Source organism: Sphaerodactylus townsendi, linkage group LG07, assembly GCF_021028975.2.
Source record: "Sphaerodactylus townsendi isolate TG3544 linkage group LG07, MPM_Stown_v2.3, whole genome shotgun sequence".
In the NCBI taxonomy this organism is placed as follows: Eukaryota; Metazoa; Chordata; class Lepidosauria; order Squamata; family Sphaerodactylidae; genus Sphaerodactylus; species Sphaerodactylus townsendi.
The window spans coordinates 2361882-2377326 of NC_059431.1; the positions used below are offsets into that span (position 1 = coordinate 2361882).

The 15445-nt window shown below is 47.2% G+C and overlaps 1 protein-coding gene across 8 annotated transcripts in view; it reads right to left on the bottom strand.

Annotated features, from left to right (window-relative positions):
• TPM2 (tropomyosin 2) overlaps positions 1-15445 on the bottom strand; it is a 35153-nt gene that overhangs the window by 3349 nt on the left and 16359 nt on the right. For 4 of the 8 annotated variants that reach the window (XM_048503604.1, XM_048503608.1, XM_048503603.1 and 1 more), the window contains 3 exons: positions 1648-1765; positions 1418-1488; positions 434-509 (listed from right to left, as the gene is read on the bottom strand). In XM_048503604.1, the coding sequence (XP_048359561.1) occupies positions 434-509; positions 1418-1488; positions 1648-1765 (265 nt within the window). The remainder of the gene's footprint in view (positions 1-433; positions 510-1417; positions 1489-1647; positions 1766-15445) is intronic. The other 4 variants (XM_048503602.1, XM_048503606.1, XM_048503601.1 and 1 more) reach the window with 1 other exon arrangement.

The window sequence follows — 15445 nt, forward strand, 5'->3', positions numbered from 1 at the left end:
GCCTCCCTTGGTCCCCCTTCCAATTCCTGGTTCATGCCTCACCATGTTTGTCTGATGGACAGACCAAGTCAAGCCACCCACCCACACACCCCAGTGGCAGTTCTGAGCATCACCCTAATCTGCTCCTCACCCGCCCCCATCTCCTGCAATGCAAGGCAAACATCTGGAGCATCTCTGGCCAGTGAGGTCCTGCCCCACAGCCCACCCTGGGCTTCATGCACCGGCAGGCGGCCAATCTCCCCAGATCACCAGGGCCGTCTGCGTCCAAGCAGGGCACAGATGCGAGATCTTCCCCAGGACGGGACAGGGAAGGAAGCCGAGTGCTGGATTTATGCTGAGGAGCAGAGGCAGGGAGTGGCGAGAGAGAGAGAGAGAGAGAACAGCTCAGAGAAAGAACGAGCGAGAGGGGAGAGGATCCCCCCCTGCTCAGTACCTCCTCCTCTGCAGCCATCAGGGATTTGAGGGCCTGATCCATGGTGCGCAGCTCCTCTTCCAGCTGCCTCAAGCGGCTGGCAAGGCAAGGCAAGGCAGGGCAGGCGATACTTAGTGGCAGAAGGCAAGCAAAGGCCCTAAGGCCCACACACACACACACTCACACACACACACACACCCCGCTGCCATCTGTGGGTGAACTGCTCCCTCCCCCGCACTAAGTGTACACGTCAGTTCAAACAAACCATAAAATGTGACATATATTCGTTCACAGCAATTTGTCATTAGTCTAGGGGTCTGCAACCTGCGGCTCTCCAGATGTTCGTGGACTACAAATCCCATCAGCTCCTGCCAGGATGGCCAATTTGGATGATGGGATTTGTAGTCCATGAGCATCTGGAGAGTTGCAGGTTGCAGACCCCTGTCAGCTAGAGTGGTCTGCAGTGGCGTACTGCCAATGGGACTGGGTGGGGCGCACACCCCGGGCGGAGCAGCGGAGGGAGTGTTCCAGGGCAGGGCAGGGGCGGACAGCGCTGCGACAGAGACACCCCGGGCACCGTTCCCCTCGCCCCGCCTCTGGGGTCCTGTCTGTGCCTCCTGGGATAGGACCCACCCGCCCAGTTATGCAACAGAAAGACAATCTCATTGAAAACGGAGGAATACTTCCTGTGGGGCTCATTCACTTCATTTAGCTACAGGGGGAGGGGGAGGCAGAGGGTCACAACCTGTTCCAACTCCACAAACCCCACATGAGAAGCACAGTAGCTGAAGGGTCAGTGGCCTCCTGCCCAGTACCAGACCTCGTCCCAAAAGCAGGCTGCAGCACCCACAGTCAAGAGAGGCTGAAACATTCCTGAGCTCTTCCACCAGGTGGCCCCACCTGTGAAACCCTCCTCAAAGGTCATGTGCATCTGGAAGGAGTGGAAGAGAGGGCTCCCCCCGCCACACAGCAAGGAAAGTCAGATGCCCCCCCATCCTTGCTCACCTCTCAGCCACTTCTGCCCTCTCTTCTGAGCGCTCCAAGTCCCCCTCCAGGATCACCAGCTTTCGAGCCACCTGCCAAGACAAGCAGACACGGGACTTCTTTTCAGGAAGCCTCTGGGGAGGGCTGCTGGCGGAGAAAGGCAGCCCCCCTCCCCCTGCCCCTCCCAAGCAGATCAGCTCCTGCAGCGCCACCATCACCACCTGCAACCCCCCCCCCCACCACACACACACCTCTTCATATTTGCGGTCAGCCTCCTCAGCGATGTGCTTGGCCTCTTTGAGCTGCATCTCCTGGAGCTCCATCTTCTCCTCGTCCTTCATGGCTCGGTTCTCGATGACCTTCATGCCTCTGGGAAACACAAGCACAGCAGGGGCCATGGGGGGCTGTTGCCATCTCGCCTGGCTTGGCAGGCCCCAAGAACGGCCGTGGACCCTCCTCCCTGCTTTGGAGGCTGGAAGGGCTTATATCAGTGACGGCGAACCTTTTCGAGACAGAGTGCCCAGATTGCAACCCAAAACCAACTTATTGATCGCAAAGTGCCAACACAGCAATTTAACCTGAATACTGAGGTCTTAGTTTAGAAAAACGGTTGGCTCCGAGGCGTGCGTTACTTGGGAGTAAGCTTGGTGGTAGTCGGTGGCTTTGCTTTGAAGCAACCGTGCAACTCTTCCAACAGGTGAATCATGACCCTAAGAGGGTTTACTCAGAAGCAAGCCCCATTGCCAGCAACCAAACTTACTCCCAGGTAAGGATCACACTTTAGTTCTTTACATGAAAATTGGTGGGGTTTAACAGCGCTTAACAGGGTTACTTACACTGCTTCCCCAAAACTTAATGCTAATAATCAAGCCCAGCGGCCCAGGCCAGGCTAGATGTGTGGGGGAGGGGAGGGCGACTCTGTTTGCTCATGCCCACAGAGAGGGCTCTGAGTGCCACCTCTGGCACCCGTGCCATAGGTTCGCCATCACTGGCTTATATGCTTCTGTGGACGGACATTTATTTTAAAAGTTTTGAAATGTTTTAATGTTTTGATGTTTGCTTCCTTGAGGACCCTATTAGGGCAGAAAGGAGCAGAGAAATGCTTTAAATAAATAAAATTGTTGGCAAACAACTCAAGCACCTCCCTGAGTCACAGGGCTGTGGGGATACAACCAGAGGACTCTCCCTGCCCCCACCATGGCACCCACCTCAGATACTGCAAACCAACTGGCTTGGGGGGGGGGAAATTCATCCTGTTCCATGGATGTACTACTGGACACCTATGCCCAGGACTGCAGCCAAATTCCCTCCAGCCTGGAACTGGTTTATCCAGGGGTTTTTTTGGGGGGGGGGGGGGACAGAAAGGCCTCGGGTCTCCTAGCGGCACAAGCAGGCTCTGGAAAAGCCCTCAGTTCTCCCTCACAACAACCCTGCATGGTAGGCGAGACTGAGAGAACATGACTGGCCTGCAGTCCCCACACCTCGCAGGAAGGGCATGGCAGCTTCCAGCCATGCCAGGCAGAAAGACTTTCCACAGCAGAACCCCTCATATACACACACCAGGGGAGTCCCAGTCAGACTGGCTGGCTGGTGCGCTGCCGCATTTCCTAGCCTCCTCCTCACACAGGGGACCATCCTCCCTGTTACTGGGAAGGCAACTAGCCCCAGTGAGGGCAAATTTCTGCATTTAGATGTCATCACTGGTTGGAGTTCGTGGGAGACTTGTGCTTTCACCCCAGGCACGCAGAGAGGGAGGGTGCATGAATTAACCAATTCTGTCTCTGGAACCAGCAGAGAAGAGTAGCAGTGGAGAAGAGGAGTGAGCCAGAAAGGGCTGAGTGAGCTCTGGTTTTCTTTTCAGAGGGCTTTTAAACAGTGTATTTTTAACAGGGGGTTTCTCTTTTTTTCTCCTTGTCCTGGGGCTGCTGATTGGTGGGGGCTGCTGAGGCTGCTGATTGGTGGGGCTGCTGAGAGGTGGGGCTTTTCAAATTTTTAAATCTTTTCAGTTAGTCTCTGGAACCAGCAGAGAAGAGTAGCAGTGGAGAAGAGGAGTGGGTCAGAAAGGGCTGAGTGAGCTCTGGTTTTCTTTTCAGAGGGCTTTTCTCAAAGCCACATCTTTTAAACAGTGTATTTTTAACAGGGGGTTTCTCTTTTTTTCTCCTTGTCCTGGGGCTGCTGATTGGTGGGGGCTGCTGAGGCTGCTGATTAGTGGGGCTGCTGAGAGGTGGGGCTTTTCAAATTTTAAAATCTTTTTTTAAATTTTATTTAAATTTTTAATTTAAAAATTTTTTAAAAATCTTAACGGCCCGCTCAGGTGTTTTACTAAATAAGAACATATTTTAAGGGATAGTAGAAGGTATGGAAACCTTAAGAGAGCAGCACTAATTAAAATCAGTATTTGAATATCTAAACAAAATTAGATATGAAGGCAGGAAGCCAGCAGCGGGGTGGGGGCTTTCCAGTGTTTTGCACTGAGTGTCACATGTATGACTATCTGCCACTAGGACATAAGTCGTGGGTGTGCCCTCGCTGCAATGAGCTCCTGGCACTCAGGAAATGTGTCCGTTCTATTGAAGCCAAGGTGGCAGACCTGGAGAAGCTGAGAGAGGCAGAGAGGGCGACAGACGAGGCTTTCAGGGACCTAACAGCCGGGTCCCACTCCCAAGGTGACATCTCTTCAGATGTCATGGAGAATGAGAGTCTGAGGGACGGAGGGTGCCAGTCTGAGGTGGTGGAAGATGCTCCCTTAGATGAGACCCCTTCCTTAGCTGGTGATCAGATATCCTCTCCAACGGAGGATACCCCTCGGGGAGGTGGGGGGCTCCTTGTAGTGGGTGATTCGATCATTAGGAATATAGAGAGTTGGGTTTGTGAGAGGCGTGATGACCGCATGGTGACTTGCCCGCCTGGTGCGAAGGTTGCGGATGTCACGCTTCGTCTAGATAAGCTGTTAAACAGTGCTGGAGTGGAATCAGCAGTTGTGGTCCACATTGGCACCAATGACATTGGGAAATGTAGCCAGGAGGTTCTGGAAGCTAAATTTAGGCTGCTAGGTAACAGGTTAAAATCCAGGACCCCCAAGGTGGCATTCTCCAAAATGCTACCTGTTCCACGCACAGGGCAAGCTAGGCAAGCGGAGATACAAGGTCTCAATGCATGGATGAGAAGGTGGTGTAAGGCAGAGGGTTTCAGATTTGTCAGGAACTGGGGAACCTTTTGTGATAAGGCAGGCCTGTACAAAAGGGACAGGCTTCATGTTAACCAAAGAGGAACCAGGCTGCTGGCGCTCAACATTAAAAAGGTGGCAGAACAGCTTTTAAACTGATCCTTGGGGGAAAGCCGACAGGAGCTGAGGTGACTTCAGTTCAGAATACAGTATCTATGGGAATGCAGGCAGAGAGGGAGGTTTTTCTAAATCAACCACATACAAGCGAGAAACATAGCAATGTGCATGTGACAAGGGATCTACAAAAGACTTGAGGGTAAAGCACATAAATCCCAGGTTAAGGACAGAGGCAGGGTATACAGGTGTCTCTATGCTAATAGTAGAAGCCTTCGACCTAAAATGGGGGAACTGGAGTACAGAGGTTTGAAAAAGGACTTTGATATAGTGGGCATCACAGAGACATGGTGGAATGAGGAGAACCAGTGGGATGCTGTTATACCAGGGTACAGTCTCTATAGGAAGGATAGGACAGGGCGCATTGGGGGAGGAGTTGCCCTTTACATAAAAGAGAGCATAGTGTCACATAAAATAGACAATGCAAGGGGAGCTGGTTCCCCTACAGAATCACTGTGGATATCAATACCAGGTGTGAAGGACAGTTTAATATTAGGGATATCTTACTGTCCCCCTGACCAAAGTGCACAAGAGGATTCTGAGATGGAAAAAGAAATTAGAGAGGCCAACAAAAACAAAAATGTAGTGGTAATGGGTGATTTTATCTATCCCCATATAAACTGGAAAAATGCATGTTCAGGTCATAATAAGGAGAGAGCGTTCCTGGATATGCTAAATGACTGTGGCTTAGAGCAGATGGTTGTGGAACCAACCAGGGGAGAGGTGATCCTAGATCTAATTCTATGTGGGACCCAGGACTTGGTGTGGAAAGTCAGTGTTGTTGAGCCGATAGGGAACAGCGACCACAATGCTGTCAGATTCAGTATCTCTGCATGCGAACAAGTGACAACTACTAATGTAGTTACATTCGCCTTCAGAAAGGGAAATTTCTCAAAGATGAGGGGATAGTGCTACAGGAAGCTGAAAGGGAAAATCAAGAGAGCCAAAACTGTCCAAGATGCTTGGAGGTTATTGAAAAACACAGTAATAAAAAAGCTCTTTCAGCTTGAAATCGTGTGTTCCGTGAGATAGGTTAGAAAGGCAGCTCCCAGTCCAAAAAAGAAAAGCCACCACATGAGTTCAATAAGAGAGGTTGAGGAAATTATCAGAAAAAAAAGAAAATGTCTTTTAGAAAATGGAAGTCCAGTTTTGACTGATAAAGAATATGAGAGGGAAACACAAATGGTGGCAAAAGAGAAGCAAGTTAGCTGTAAGGGAGGCAAAAGGCATTATGAGGAACGCATGGCTGCGAACATCAAGACCAGCAAATAAAACAGTGCTCTTCAAGTATATCAAAAGTAGAAAGCCAGCTAGGGAAGCCGGTAGGCCCGTTAGCATGATCAAAGGAAACAAAAGGTGTGCTAAAAGATGACAGGGAGATTGCATGAGAAGCTGGAATGAATTCCTTTTGCATCTGTCTTCACCCAAGAGGGAAGTAAGGAAAATTCTTGCACCTGGAACCAAGCTTCTTAGGAGGTGAACTCCAAGGAACTAGTGAAGATAGTGGTAGACATGAAGAAGTTCTTGGCAGCCATTGATAAACTAAATGCCACCTCAAATTCTCTGGCCCAGATTGTGTTCACACCAAGAGCGTTCTTAAAGAGCTCAAGCATAAAATTGCTGATCTTCTCACCTCTTTTAATATGTTAAACTTATCCCTGAAATCTGCCTCCATCCCCTGAAGACTGGAAGATGGCCAATGTCACACCAATCTTTAAGAAAGGGTCTGGGGGACTCCAGGAAATTACAGGCCAGTCAGTTTGAGCAATCCGGTTCCTGGCAAATTAGTAGAATCTATCATTAAAGATAAAATTATAAAACATGTAGAAAAGCAAGACCTGCTGAGGAAGAGTCAGCATGGCTTTTGCAGAGGCAAATCCTGTCTTACAAACTTACTAGAGTTCTTTGAGGGTGTAAACAGGCATGTGGATAAGGGGGAACCAGTGGGCATTGTCTACTTGGATTTCCAAAAGGCTTTTGACAAAGTTCCGCCCCAGAGACTATTAAGAAAACTCAGCAATCAAGGGATAAGAGGGGAAGTCCTTCTATGGATTCAAACTGGTTGAGGAACAGGAAACAAAGGTTGGGTATAAATGAGAAGTTCTCACAATGGAGAGATGTAGGGAGTGGTGTCCCCCAAGGATCCGTTTTGGGACCAGTGCTCTTTAACCTATTCATAAATGACCTGGAAGTAGGGGTGGGTAGCGTGGTGGCCAAGTTTGCAGATGATACCAAATTATGTAGGGTGGTGAGAACCACAAGGGATTGCGAAGAGCTCCAAGCGGACCTTGATAAATTAGGTGAGTGGATTGTCGAAGGCTTTCACGGCCGGAATCACTTGGGTGCTGTGTGGTTTCCGGGCTGTATGGCCGTGTTCTAGCAGCATTCTCTCCTGACGTTTCGCCTGCATCTGTGGCTGGCATCTTCAGAGGATCTGATGTGGTAAAAGCAGTGGGAGTTTTTATGTGTCCGGGGTTTGTGGGGAGTGACGAGGGGGGGTGGGGAAACCTTGTCTATGAGTAACAAAGGCGGCAACCAGTGGTCAATAGAAGTTGAGGGTGCATCTGAATAGAAGTATGAGTAACAATGAAGACTATAGCCTGGGAGTAACCCTGTAGATAGCAAGGTCACTGGTGGGAGCATCTGAATAGAAGTATCCTGGCCTGTTTCTTTTTGTCTATGGTCATCCTGTGTTTTTGTGTGGAGCTGGTTTGACACAGTCTTGACCTCTAGTATTTTCAACACTGGCAGCCAAGTTCTCCTGTTCATTTTCAGAGTTTCTTCCTTCCTGTTAAAATTGTCCATGTGCTTTGGTGGATTTCAATGGCTTCTCTGTGTAGTCTGACGTAGTGGCTTTCAGAGTGGTCCAGAATTTCTGCTTTTTTCAAATAATATTCTATGTCCAGGTTGGTTTATCATGTGTTCTGCTATTGCTCATTTTTCTGGCTGAAATAGTCTGCAGTGCCTCGCGTAGCCTTCTTTGATACGTGGGTTCAAAAGGCCATAGCTTATGGTTCCTATGTAGACTCTGTTGTCCACAGCTGCAATGGTATGCGATAGACTCCTGCAGTAGCTTTGTGAGGATCCCTCTTATCCTTTGCTGAACGTAGCATCTGTTGAATTTTCTTAGTGGGTCTGGTAGATTGGTCTTGTAGGTTGTGCTTCTTCATCAGTTTTCCTATGCCATCAGTGGTTCCCTTGATGTATGGTAAGAACACCTTCCCTCTAGATGGCTCTTTATCTTTGTTCATGTGGCTTGTTCTTGGTCTTGCAGCCCTTCTGATTTCTGTATTAGAGTAACCATTAGCCTGTAGAGCCCTGTTTAGGTGATTCAGTTCATCTTGTAGGAGGTGAGGTTCACAGATTCTGTTTGCGCGATGTACCAGCTGTTTTTTTTTTTTTTTTTATGCCCAAGTGCTCCTTTTGCCCTGGATGGTGATTGGAGTTTTTGTGTAGATATCTGTCTGTGTGAGTAGGTTTTCTGTATACTGTGTGTCCCAATTGCTGGTTTGGTTTGCGGATGACTAAAACATCTAAAAATGGTAGTTTTCCTTCATTTTCTTTCTCCATAGTAAATTGGATGTTTGGGTGGATCTTGTTGATATGGTCCAGATCCACCCAAACATCCACTACAAACAATCTACAGACCCACTAAGAAAATTCAACAGATGCTACGTTCAGCAAAGGATAAGAGGGATCCTCTAGCTACTGCAGGAGTCTATCGCATACCATGCAGCTGTGGACAAGTCTACATAGGAACCACCAAACGCAGCGCACATTGTGACACGACGCTATCAAAGAACACGAAGGTAAGCACTGCAGACTATTTCAGCTGCAGAAAAAATCAGCAATAGCAGAACACATGATAAAACCAACCTGGACATAGAATATTATTTGAAAAAACAGAAATCTCTGGACCACTCTTGGAAAGCCACTACTGTCAGACTACACAGAGAAGCAATTGAAATCCATAAGCACATGGACAATTTTAAACAGGAAGGAAGAAACTCTGAAAAATGAACAGAACTTGGCTGGCCAGTGTTGAAAAAAATACTAGGGTCAAGACTGTGTCAAACCAGCTCCAATAATACACAAACACAGGGATGACCTTTAGACAAAAAAGAAACAGGCCAGGATACTTCTATTCAGATGCTCCTGCACCCAGTGGACCTTTGCTAGCCCACAGGGTTACTCCCAGGCTATAGTCTTCTATTGTTACTCATAATTTAATTCAGATGCCCCCTCAACTATTGACCTGGTTGCCGCCTTTGTTACTCATAGACAAGGTTTCCCCACCCACCTCTGGACACTCCCCACACAATTCCTTCTGGACAGATATATACTCCACTTTGCTTCTTTCCAACATCAGATCCTCTGAAGATGCCAGCCACAGATGCAGGCGAAACGTCAGGAGAGAATGCTGCTAGAACACGGCCATACAGCCCGGAAACCACACAGCACCCATTAGGTGAGTGGGCTAAGAAATGGCAAATGCAGTTCAATATAGCAAAATGTAAAGTGATGCACATAGGGGCAAAAAATCCAAACTTCACATACACGCTACAGGGGTCAGTGCTATCAGTCACAGACCAGGAAAGGGATTTGGGCGTCTTAGTGGATAGTTCCATGGGAATGTCAACTCAATGCATGGCAGCTGTGAAAAAGGAAAACTCTATGCTGGGGATAATTAGGAAAGGAATTGATAATAAAACTGCAAGGATTGTCATGCCCTTATATAAAGCCGTGATGCTACCGCACTTGGAGTACTGGATAGCTTTAAAAGGGACTTGGACAGATTTGTGGAGGAGAAGTCGATCTATGGCTACCAATCTTGATCCTCCTTGATCTGAGTTTGCAAATGCCTTAGCAGACCAGGTGCTCAGGAGCAGCAGCAGCAGCAGAAGGCCATTGCTTTCACATCCTGTATGTGAGCTCCCAAAGGCACCTGGTGGGCCACTGCGAGTAGCAGAGAGCTGGACTAGATGGACTCTGGTCTGATCCAGCAGGCTCGTTCTTATGTTCTTAGGACAGTCTTAATAAAACTCAGGTTTGTCTGTGATGTCTGAGTGAAGCCCGGGAGTTATGATATTTGTCTGGTGCAGAGAAGGACCCACTGCCCTATAACTCACCCCAATAATTCAGTCCTTACAACTGTAATATTTATGAGAGGGCAGGGGAAGGGGGTGAGCCATCAATCACCAAGAACAGAAGACTTTGGATTGTTGATTCTGGCCCAACTAGAACAAAAGGGTCATCATCTCAGCCCTTGCTGGAAAGTCACGCCTCCAAGGGCAGAGAATTGGGCAGCCGGCGGGCTGACAACCATCTCTTCCCACCAGAACAACACTAAAGGAGACTGGAAATTCCCAAGACACAGAAATGAAGGTTTCTTGGACTTTTATTTTATTTTATGGAATATTGGACTTATTGTATAAGACTTGGTGTTTCCTGTTTTTGTCTGTCTTTTAAATAGCAAGATAGCTCCTTCTTTTGATCTTCTTTGTTTAAAATCTGTTCAAGCTAATGCAATTATGATTTATATATTCATATGTATAGATCATATAAGTATTAACTTTACATATTGTATATTATGATATGCTGATTTGATTGTATAAAATGTAATGAGTTTATTGTAATGATTGTAATGATTAATAGATATATATTTTAAAAACATTAGTGATGGTTTCTCTTTGATTCAGCACAGATTCTAACCGACTCCAAATTCTCCACGGGGCTAGGGACAATGGCATTAAGTTAAAACTCTGAACAGGTAATGATAGACTTTCCAATGCTGCAGTTTCAAAGAGCACTTGGCTATCCTAATTAAACACTATTAATTTAAGTCTGGGCATAGGGGGACAAGAGTATCTGTTTTCACTTTTCTTCATAACCTTGCTCAGCCTGATGTTTAAACAGACTGTATACTCTTTTTTAAAAATTGTTCTTGTACCTTGTGGTGTATTTTGCCACAGGGTTCCATTCTGGGCTATTTAATATTTTATCAATGAGTTGGATGATGAAATAGAGGGCACACTAATCAAATTTGCAGATGACGCCAACTTGGGAGGACAGGGTCAGAATTCAACAGATTAGAGAGCTGGGTCAAAATTATCAAAATGAATTTCAACAAAGATAAATGAGAGATGATTGTCAAGAGTAGCATCTTCCCCCCCCCCCCCCCCCACACACACCTCAGACTAGAAGGCGCCAGGAGGGACATCTTGGCTAGGGGAAATTGGTCCGGCTGGAGCAAGGGTGCAAATACTGAGCTTCTATGTATCCACACTTGTCATATGTTAATGGGGCTTTTGTTCTGTTTTAATGTGCTTAGTAATTTAGATAACTAGCTGGGGATAATTAGGAAAGGAATTGATAATAAAACTGCAAAGATTGTCTTGCCCTTATATAAAGCCGTGGTGCGACCACACTTGGAGTACTGTGTTCAGTTCTGGTCGCCACATCTCAAAAAGGATATCGAAAAGAGAAAAAAGTGCAGAGAAGGGCAACGAGGATGATTGAGGGACAGGAGCACCTTCCCTATGAGGAGAGGCTGCAGCGTTTAGGACTCTTTAGTTTGGAGAGGAGACGTCTGAGGGGGGATATGATTGAAGTCTATAAAATTATGCATGGGGTAGAAAATGTTGACAGAGAGAAATTTTTCTCTCTTTCTAATACTAGAACCAGGGGGGCAATCCATTGAAAATGCTGGGGGGAAGAATTAGGACTAATAAAAGGAAACACTTCTTCACACAACGTGTGATTGGTGTTTGGAATATGCTGCCGCAGGAGGTGGTGATGGCTGCTAACCTGGATAGCTTTAAAAGGGCTTGGACATATTTATGGAGGAGGAGTCAATCTATGGCTACCAATCTTGATCCTCCTTGATCTCATATTGCAAATGCCTTAGCAGACCAGGTGCTCAGGAGCAGCAGCAGCAGCAGAAGGCCCTTGCTTTCATATCCTACACGTGAGCTCCCAAAGGCACCTGGTGGGCCACTGCGAGTAGCAGAGTGCTGGACTAGATGGACTCTGGTCTGATCCAGCTGGCTTGTTCTTATGTTTTCATAACAGGCTACCTAACCCTGTCGTGGACTCTGGAAGGGAGGAGGGAGGAATGGAGGCCCTGCGAAAGGAGACTATTGCTGTGGCCTTGGGATATTTGCTTTCGAAAACAAAGCCTTTCACACCTCGTTGTTCCCACATTCTATGAGAAGGAGGGAGGGGGGAGTTCAGAGGAGTCAGAAGGGGATAAATATTACTGTAAAAGCCAGGACACCAGAACTGGCTTTCTGAAGCTGAGTCCTTGATGCCAACTCAATAAAGACTTCTGATTCCATATCTAGAATCTGCTTATCGACTCTTGGTCCAGGACCTAACAATAATACACTTAGGCAGAAAAAATGCACAGATTAAGCTGGGTAACACTTGGCTTGACAACACTACATGTGAAAGGGATCTGGGAGTAGACCACAAACTGAACATGAGTCAGCAGTGTGATGCATCAGCTAAGAAAGCCAATGCAATTCTGGGTTGCATAGTGTCCAGAATTTATTATTATTATTTATTAAATTTAGTATACCGCCCTATCCCCGAAGGGCTCAGAATGAGGGACGTAATAATATCACTCTATTCTGCACTGGCCAGACCTCACCTGGAATACTGTGTCAAGTTCTAGGGCACCGCAATTCAAAAGGATATTGACAATCTGGAACAGGTCCAGAGGAGGCGACCAAAATGGTAAAAGGTCTGGAGTTTATACACTACAAGGGGAGACTTAGGGAGCTGGGGATGTTTAGTATGGTGAAGAGAAGGTTAAGAGGTGACACATGATAGCCATATTAAATATTTGACGGAATGTTATGTTGAAGAAGGAGCAAGCTTGTTTTCTGCTGCTCCAGAGACTAGGACAAGGAGTAATGGAGTCAAGGTGGAGGAAAAGAAATTCCACTTAAACATTAGGAAGAACTTCCTGACATTAAGGGCTGTTTGACAGTGGAATCCGCTGCCTTGGAGTGTGATGGGATCTCCTCCTTTGGAGGTTTTAAGCAGAAGCTGGATGGCCATCTGGCAGGAGTGCTTTAATTGTGTGTTCCTGCATGGCAGGGATTAGACTTCATGGCCCTTGTGGTCTCTTCCAACTCTATGATCCTATGAATACTTGAAGCCACGTTTCTGAAAACACACAACACCCAGTTGGTCTTGCTATCCAAAGACCTGCAGGAGACCTGAAAGCTTACCTTTTAATGCACACACACTTTGCATTTTCTGAAGCACAAAGTGGAAATTCCAGATCAGAAGTTCCAGAGGAACTCTGACCAATGCTTTCTGCCAGTGGGAAAAGGAGAGAGAAACCCCCTTCCCACATGTTGCAAACAAGGACCTGGGGGGAGGGGAGGGACTCGTTTCAAGGAGCATAAGAGTTGTAGCAGCAAGGGCAGGAGAAGAAAAGTGAGAATCCATGAGACCAGCACGCCCCCCCCCCCCATACACACATGCACACAAACAGACGAGGCAAGAGCTGCTGGAGGGATTGAAAAGCGAAGTGGCCTTATTAGTGAGGATTGACGAGGGTCTACAATCCACTGGGACAGAAACAAAATGGGCTGAGGACAGCCAGCTCCCACCTCCATGACGGTACGGGCACCCCTGTTGCACTGCCTGTGACACGGCTATGCTTCAGCAAGTCTGGTCAGGACTGTAGCCTTCCTAAACAACTAAACTTTCACACAACAGCCACATTTATTGCTCTTCCCTCTTTATGCTGTAGGGATGCTTATATTTGACTTCGTCTCTTAACTTTACATTTTTAAAGTTTCTACAGGACACTGCCAAGAGAGACAGACAGAGCGTGCTGCCTTCCGACCATCCTCATCCATCAGCTTCAGGGAACTTGGAAGGGCCTCACCTAGTTCACCTGCTTAGGACTGCGCTGCAACTCTTGCTCAGCCCAGCACTGTTTACTACAAGGCTGAGTAATGCTTTCCATTTCCAGTTTTGATTCCTTTTACTAATTTCCCCACTGTCTCAAATCAACAGATCCATCTGGCTTCTTTGTCAGGGGATATATTGGTAATTCTCAGTGGCATTCCTGCCTAGGGACAGGGGGTACCCTCTGTCCCCGGGCGCCCCCATTTGGTCACGTGGGGGGGCGCCAACATTTCAGGGTCGTTTGTGTGTTTTTGAATTTTTAAGGGTTTTTTCACGTTCCGGCCTGCAGGGGGCGCATTTTTAAGGCTAGCGGCACCAAAATTGCGGGGTACCATCCAGAAACTGTCCTGATGACACCACCCAAATTTGGTGATGTTTGGTTCAGGGGCAGCAAAGTTATGGACCCCCAAAGGGGGTGCCCTCATCCCCATTGTTTTCAATGGGAGCTAACCTGAGATGGGGGATACCCATTTGAGGGACCATAACTTTGGTCCCCCTGAACATAACTTCACCAAACTTGGGTGGTATCATAAGAATAGTTAACAGATGATACCCTGAAAATTTGGTGTCAGTAGCTTTAAAAATACACCCCTTCCAGGCACCCCAAGGAATTTGCCCAAGATTCTTGGTTTTGCAGTGACTTTGCTCCATTGTAGCCAATGGGGAATTTCTGAGTGTGTAGGCAGGCTGCACATTTTTTAAGATAGAAGCACCAGACTTTCAGGGTGGCTCTAGGAGGGCCTCCTGGTAATAGTATCCAGGTTTGGAGACCTTTGCTTCTGGGGGTTCAATTTTATGGGCCCCCAAAAGGCTTATTTTGTTTCCCCGCTCCTGCACATGAAAGCCTGTGGGCTGAGTTCTCTCAGAACTCTCTCAACTCCCCCCCCCCACTCCAGAAGCAAAGCTCACCAAGCTTGGATGCGATTACTCAAGGCCTCTTGGAGCCACCTTGAAAGTCTGGCGCCTCTATCTTCAAAAATGTGCAGCCTGCCTCAGAAATTCCCCATTGGCTACAATGGAGCAAAGTCACTGCAAAATAAAGAATCTTGGGCAAATTTCTTGGGGTGCCTGGAAGGGATTTATTTTTAAAGCTAGTGACACCAAAATTCCAGGGTATCATCTGTTAACTATTCTTATGATGCCACCCAAGTTTGGTGAAGTTATGTTCAGGGGGACCAAAGTTATGGTCCCTCAAATGGGTAGCCCCCATCTCAGGTTAGGTCCCATTGAAAACAATGGGGATGGGGGCATTCCATTTGGGCGTCCATAACTTTGCTGCCCCTGAACCAAACATCGCCAAACTCAGCTGGTATCATCAGGGCAGTCTCTGGATGATGCCCTGAAATCATGGTGCTGCTAGCTTTAAAAATGCGCTTCCTGCAGGCCGAAAAAACACCAAAAATACCCCCCAAAACCCAAATACTTTGCATTTGCAATTGTTCATATTTGGGCAGGACATAATCGGACAATTTTTGTCCGAATATGCCCAAAATTTGTCCAGATTCCAGCCAAATCTGCTATTTGTTTCATCTGAATCTCCAACCTTCAAAAGTGATGCTGTTTCAGGTTGGGGGAGAATCCACCCCCAAACAGCATCACTTTCAATTTTGTTTTAACCGGGGACCCCAGATTCTCCCTTTAAGGTAGATTTAAAAGAAGAATCTGAGCTCCCTAGTTTAAACACCATTGAAAGTGATGCTGTTTGGGGGTGGATTCCACTGGAGGTGTTTTGTGAGAGATGATGCTGACATTTGTTTGGCAAATGTTTTGCTGGGGGTGAT